Here is a 5909-nt window from a genome sequence, read left to right as displayed (position 1 = left end):
TTATGGACAGAATATCTTGGATTAACCAGGTGGTGGGTATGTGTTTCATATTTGCTCTTTGCAGATGATGTGGTTCTGTTGGCTTTATTGGATGTAATCTCCGGGTCGCTTTGCAGCTGAGTGTGAAGCGGCGGGAGTTCGAATGATCACCTTGAGGTCTGAGGCCGTGGTTCGTGGAGTGGCCACTCCGAGTGAGGGAACAGTTACCTAAGGTAGAGGAGTTGAAGTATCTCAGGGTCCTGTTTACAAGTGAGAGGAGAGTGGAAACGGAGATTGACAGATGGTTTTTGGCCGTGGGGCATCACGAATGCTGTATTGATCTTTTCTTTTGAAGAGAGAGCTGAGCTTAAAAGCAAAGCTTTGGATTTTACCGGTCAGTCTATGTCCCTATGTTCCCTCGCCTAAGCTCACGAACGCTGGGTAGTGACCAAAGAATGAGTTTGCAGATAGAAATGACCTTCGTTTGAGGAGTGCCTGACTCCTCCGTAGAGATGTGGTGAGGAGCTCGGTCATTTAAGAGGGACGAAGAGTAGAGCTGCTACAAGGGGCCAGTTGAGGTGGTTCAGTAATCGGACTGGGATGCCCCCTGGACGCCTCTTGAGTGAGGTATTCTGGCCATGACCTGCGGGGGAGGAGGTCTCAGGACAGACCCGGGATTTTGATTTAATTTTTAAAACTTTTCTATTTAATTAAGCACTTCTGATCTATTTAGTTTTGTGATTTTGTGTTTAATTTGACTGCTGTAACACGTTTCCACACACACACTTCCAAATATTTAGCATAGACAAGATAAAGAATATGTTTAATTTAATTAGTGCCATTAACAGGTGTGAGGTGGCTAATTGAGAACACGGCTTCCTGCTGTCGCAGCGGCCTGACATTAATCTGAATTAAACAGGAGAGCCGAGGACAGCCGGATGCAGTTGGGAACATGTGTACTACAGTGTGTCGTGATTTAACGTCCCCACTGAAACTAACGCGTCCGGTTGCTTTCGGCCTTTAATTACACCATAGATTTCCTGCTGATGAACAGGCGGCGAATTAACAGTGAGAAAGCTAATTCACAGCCGCTCTCCCCCACCCACTCGCTGTTATTGCCACACAAGTTATTGTGTTATTGCTGAGGGATGGAGGGGAAAAAAGAGAAAGAGCTGAGTGCACTTAGCTACACAAACATTAGTATTAACGATCGGGCTGCCAGTTCACAACTGGTGACAAACTGCAGACGGGCAGAAACTGGAAACCAATCAGGAAGTTAATGAGGAGAAAAATTACTCCTCTCCTCTCCTCCCACCACTGCTGAGGAGAACACACACACACACACACACACACACACACACACACACACACACACACACACACACACACACTAGTGCAGGGAGGTTTTATATTTTTTTAAGCTGTGAATTCAGTAGACTTGTGTAATCTGATTACCTGTGTACATTTCTCATAGTTTTATTGTATTCTGGGAGCTGATGAACCTTCTAATCTGTCATCTTCTCTCCTGTAAACTCGATCCTCAGACTAACACGTGTGGAGCATCTGGATTAAGCAGCTGATTATTTTCTTGGTTTTTATTAATAAATAACATAAATAAAAAATAACAAAATCTTTTAATGTACCTTAAAGTAATTTTTTGTTAATTATCTTAACATTAATTATTTATTAATTTATTACTTTATATATTAATTACATGTTATTAAATTAAAAAGGCATGATTTTGTTTTCTATTTGTATTTTTTGACATTTATACAAAAAGGTTACTAATACTATTGTAAAAACGGTATTTAAATATTTATTGAGTAATTCTGTGATCAAAAGGCTGTTCGACTTTTCTTGCTTCGATCTGGGAAACGTAACTTTTATCCTGTTAAATTAGCACTTTCTATTCATTTTACAAACAGGGATGAATGATTACGTTTGCTGCCACATTAATGTTATTGTTTTATTAGTAGACATAGCTTGTTCGATTTCAATTCAGTTCAATTTTATTTATACAACACCAAATCACAACAACAGTCGCCTATAAAATAAAATACATAAAATTGTATATTTATACGATAATACACACAGAGAAAAACCCAACAATCATATGACCCCCTATGAGCAGCACTTTGGCGACAGTGGGAAGGAAAAACTCCCTTTTAACAGGAAGAAACCTCCAGCAGAACCAGGCTCAGGGAGGGGCGGGGCCATCTGCTGTGATTGGTTGGGGTGAGAGAAGGAAGACAGGATAAAGACATGCTGTGGAAGAGAGACAGAGGTTAATAACAGATATGATTCAATGCAGAGAGGTCTGTTAACACATAGTGAGTGAGAAAGGTGACTGGAAAGGAAAAACCCAATGCATCATGGGAATCCCCGGCAGCCTATGTCTATTGCAGCATAACTAAGGGAGGATTCAGGGTCACCTGGTCCAGCCCTAACTATATGCTTTAGCAAAAAGGAAAGTTTGAAGCCTAATCTTGAAAGTAGAGATAGTGTCTGTCTCCTGAATCCAAACTGGAAGCTGGTTCCACAGAAGAGGGGCCTGAAAACTGAAGGCTCTGCCTCCCATTCTACTTTTAATTTCTACTTTTAAATACTCTTACTGCTAATAGTTGAAGTGTATGTGTGTGCTTACATGTGTTTAGTACGTCCATGTTGTTGAAATGGGAACTTTTACTGACCTCAGTGTCAGTAAGTGTCCAGTGTTCATCTGCTAGTGGTGGGAGGAGCCTGGCTCTCTGCAGGTGCTGCAGGTGTGAAGTCGTGCGTGAGCTGGATGATGTGACGATTTCCTTTCCCACTCATGTACTGATTTATTTTTATTTGAATTATAATTAAAGTTTTGGAAATCAGCTGTTCAAGTTTTTAAAAATGTACGACTCTTGTTAAGTTAAGTGATTATAATGATTTGGTATAATAACTGTCTTCTGTATGTTTCCCTCCCTGAGCCTGGTTCTGCTGGAGGTTTCTTCCTGTTCAAAGGGAGTTTTTCCTTCCCACTGTCGCCTAAGTGCTGCTCATAGGGGGTCATATGATTGTTGGAGCTTTTCGATGGCTTCTTACAATATAAAGCGACTTGAGGCGACTGTTGTAATTTGGTGCTATATAAATAAAACTGAATTAATGTAGTTTATACTACTGCTCAGTTACATCAAACACAACAAAAGCTGAGCACCAAAACTGTCAGCAGTTCTTTCATTCATCGTCTCCAAGCTCGAACAGTTAAAAGTTTAACTACACGAAACATTTCAGAAACAGTTACCTGAGTAGAAAAGGTCACAACCAAACCAAACAGTGAAAATGATCATTGTTAATAACTGAGCCTGAGGTCTGCTGTTAGTGTTTGTGCTGCAGCTGCAGGGCGAGTGTTAAAATGGGCGGGTGCACATCGCTCCGCTCTTAACTGTAAAAGATGTAATGCTTTTGTTTTGTGGTCACTGTCTTCTCTTTTTGCTCGCTGATTCAATTTGCTGTAAATCCCAGGCTTTGCCAGGAATCATTTCACCGTGCGCTCGTATTTATATCGAGGCTAACAGAGAGGAGCATTTATTCTGCAGAGCTGATGATTACTGTCCCGTTTTGTCTGTCTCACTGTAGTATTTCTGTTGTCCTTCTCGTTTACTCGCCTCACAGCACGGAGACATGTTTATTTTATATGTGCGCTGTCCTGTCTACCTACACGACGTAATAGGAATCTATCATATTAATGACTTTAAGGAGTTTCCGAGGAAGAGATTTGTACTTGAATGTCAGACGTGAAGTGAACCATCTGAGGATTGTCAGGGTTTTTCCCCGGTTTATTATCATGTCACTGCACTGTGAAGGAGTTTTAATATTTAATAATCAAATGTGTCGAGCAAAGCTCAGCAAACGTTGTCATCGGAGCCATCGTGACAACATTTTGGATGTGCCGCTGTAGTGTTTTTAATCGAAAAACGACTCCTCCTTAATTTCCTCAATCAAATTCTGTGAGTTCTTGTAGTTGGTGCAGCAAAGATTATGGAAAGTTGTATGAAATATAATCTCTTGTTTTTAATACTTTAATATCATTTTTAAAGTGGTCTTGAGCGATAGTTCTCCAGGCTTTCTGAAGGTCTTTCAAAGTTTTCTTCGGGCATTGGCTGAGTGTTCACTCGATTTTCAGTCCAGTCCAGGAGATGAACAGGAAAACAAAATCCAGCAGAGACCCGACACAGGGCAGGAGACCGGATCAGCCTCTCAGTCGATTCATTCAACAGTCCAACAGTGAGTCTGCAGCTCACTGTAAAGCAGGGTGGAGGCTCTGCATTTCAGCCAGTGGGGGAGGATGAAATTATGAACACAGAACAGCAGCGTCTGATTGGGCACAGCTTCATGTGTCAGCACACTGCCAGTGCGGTTACAAGCTTACCTGGACAGGTACAAAATGTTGTTGCTTTGCATTGCTGCGTCTATTTTTCATCGTCCGACTTTTATATAATCAACATAAATAGAGTCATTAGAAAAAATCTACCCAGGTGGTTGTTTTAGTCCCTGACATTGTTCGGTTTGTTTGATGTTAATGAAGTAAATCGATGTGACGTTTGTTGGTGACTCAAAGGGTTCAGACTCTTTAGAGAAGCACATTTTTGCTCTGAGATCTTCGGTGCTCCTCAGCAGATCTCTGACTCTCCATCTGTCTTGTTCCTGCAGCCTTCTCGCCCGGCAGCATCTCCGCTGGTCACGACTCCACCATGATCTGCCGCTCCATCAGCTCCCTGGTTAACGTTGACGCCAAGGCTGAGTGCGAGGCCAGCAGCCAAGCTGACGGCTTCACCGTCGACTCCATCGAAGGCGGCGCCACCAAATAAGAGAAGAAAAGGATAAGATCACACGACAGAAGCTTTACGAGCTCGGACGAGCTGAAACTTGATGTTCTTTAACAACCGTTTAATCGTTCGCTCTAGTTTCACGTTGTCTGCACGTTGTCTGCACGTTTCCCTTCTAAAGCTCTGTTCTTGTATTTGTAGATCATTTTAAATCCAGTTCAGGGTTACGTATCACAATGTAATTAACTGGCCAATGCAGTGAGACCCTTGATTAGCTTTAATCAAGATCAGATGATTGAGCGTGAAGCAACTCTTCCAAACAGAAATAAAGTGGGTTTTTTAAATGCAGAGCAAGGTTCTGGTTTTTTCCTTTGAATAAAGCTGCAGCGCCGCATTTCTGCCGAGGGTTGCTTAGCATGATCGACTTTCACCTCATCAGTCCAACAGCTGGTGACTTACAGACAAGAACAAGAAGACCACATTTTTCTGTGTTAAACTCTTTGCAGCTTGTAAAGAACAAACATGTGAGGATGATGTGCTGTTAAATAATCAGCGTGCACAGCCTTTAACCGTCTAACCTCCGTCGTGTCCGCGTGCACATTTACACTCCGGCTCAACGTTTAAGTCTGATTCTCTAAACAAGCAACGTAAAGACAGTCGTGGAGAAAAACGAGACTTTCAAGTTAAGATTTGTTACAAATAACATTTAATTTAATTATGAACCAGGTGATTTATTTGATCTGAGCAAATGAAACTACATATGGATGTTTCCTGTTGGTTATTGGCTGACGTACAGTCTCCTCATTATGCTGTCATGTCAGCTAATTATGGGCCCCCTGTAACCATATTCTCACAATGGGGGGGGGAAAAGGATTTAATCTGAAAAACTGTTTTTCAGATTAAAAGTCAGCTGATGTAAAAAAAAAAATCACAAAAATCAAATATTTGTGACGTAAAGTTTGGTCTCCGACTGGACGTCCGTGTCAGACTCAGATGTCCTCCCGAGGACGGCGTGGGACGGGTTAGAATCGCGTGTCCTCTGCTGCGTTGGCGCCTGGTGAGCACCGGCTGCTTATTTATGGTGCAGATCCAGCAGCTTCCACAGCATTTGCATGTCTATTGTGTTTTTAACCC

At 42.0% G+C, this 5909-nt stretch overlaps 1 protein-coding gene across 2 annotated transcripts in view; it reads left to right on the top strand.

The window, feature by feature from the left end:
- Positions 1 to 5123, top strand: part of dmrt1 (doublesex and mab-3 related transcription factor 1) — a 61580-nt gene extending 56457 nt beyond the window's left edge. For both annotated transcript variants that reach the window (XM_042220129.1, XM_042220128.1), the window contains exon 5: positions 4660 to 5123. In XM_042220129.1, the coding sequence (XP_042076063.1) occupies positions 4660 to 4817 (158 nt within the window). In that variant the 3' untranslated portion in view covers positions 4818 to 5123. The remainder of the gene's footprint in view (positions 1 to 4659) is intronic.
- The last annotated feature ends 786 nt before the right edge of the window (positions 5124 to 5909 follow it).

The sequence above is a fragment of the Haplochromis burtoni genome, unplaced genomic scaffold (genome assembly GCF_018398535.1).
Source record: "Haplochromis burtoni strain Fernald_Lab_line unplaced genomic scaffold, NCSU_Asbu1 Contig_43, whole genome shotgun sequence".
Lineage (NCBI taxonomy): Eukaryota > Metazoa > Chordata > Actinopteri > Cichliformes > Cichlidae > Haplochromis > Haplochromis burtoni.
The sequence above is the reverse complement of the archived record's forward strand: the minus strand, read 5'-3'. Positions and strand labels throughout refer to the sequence as shown.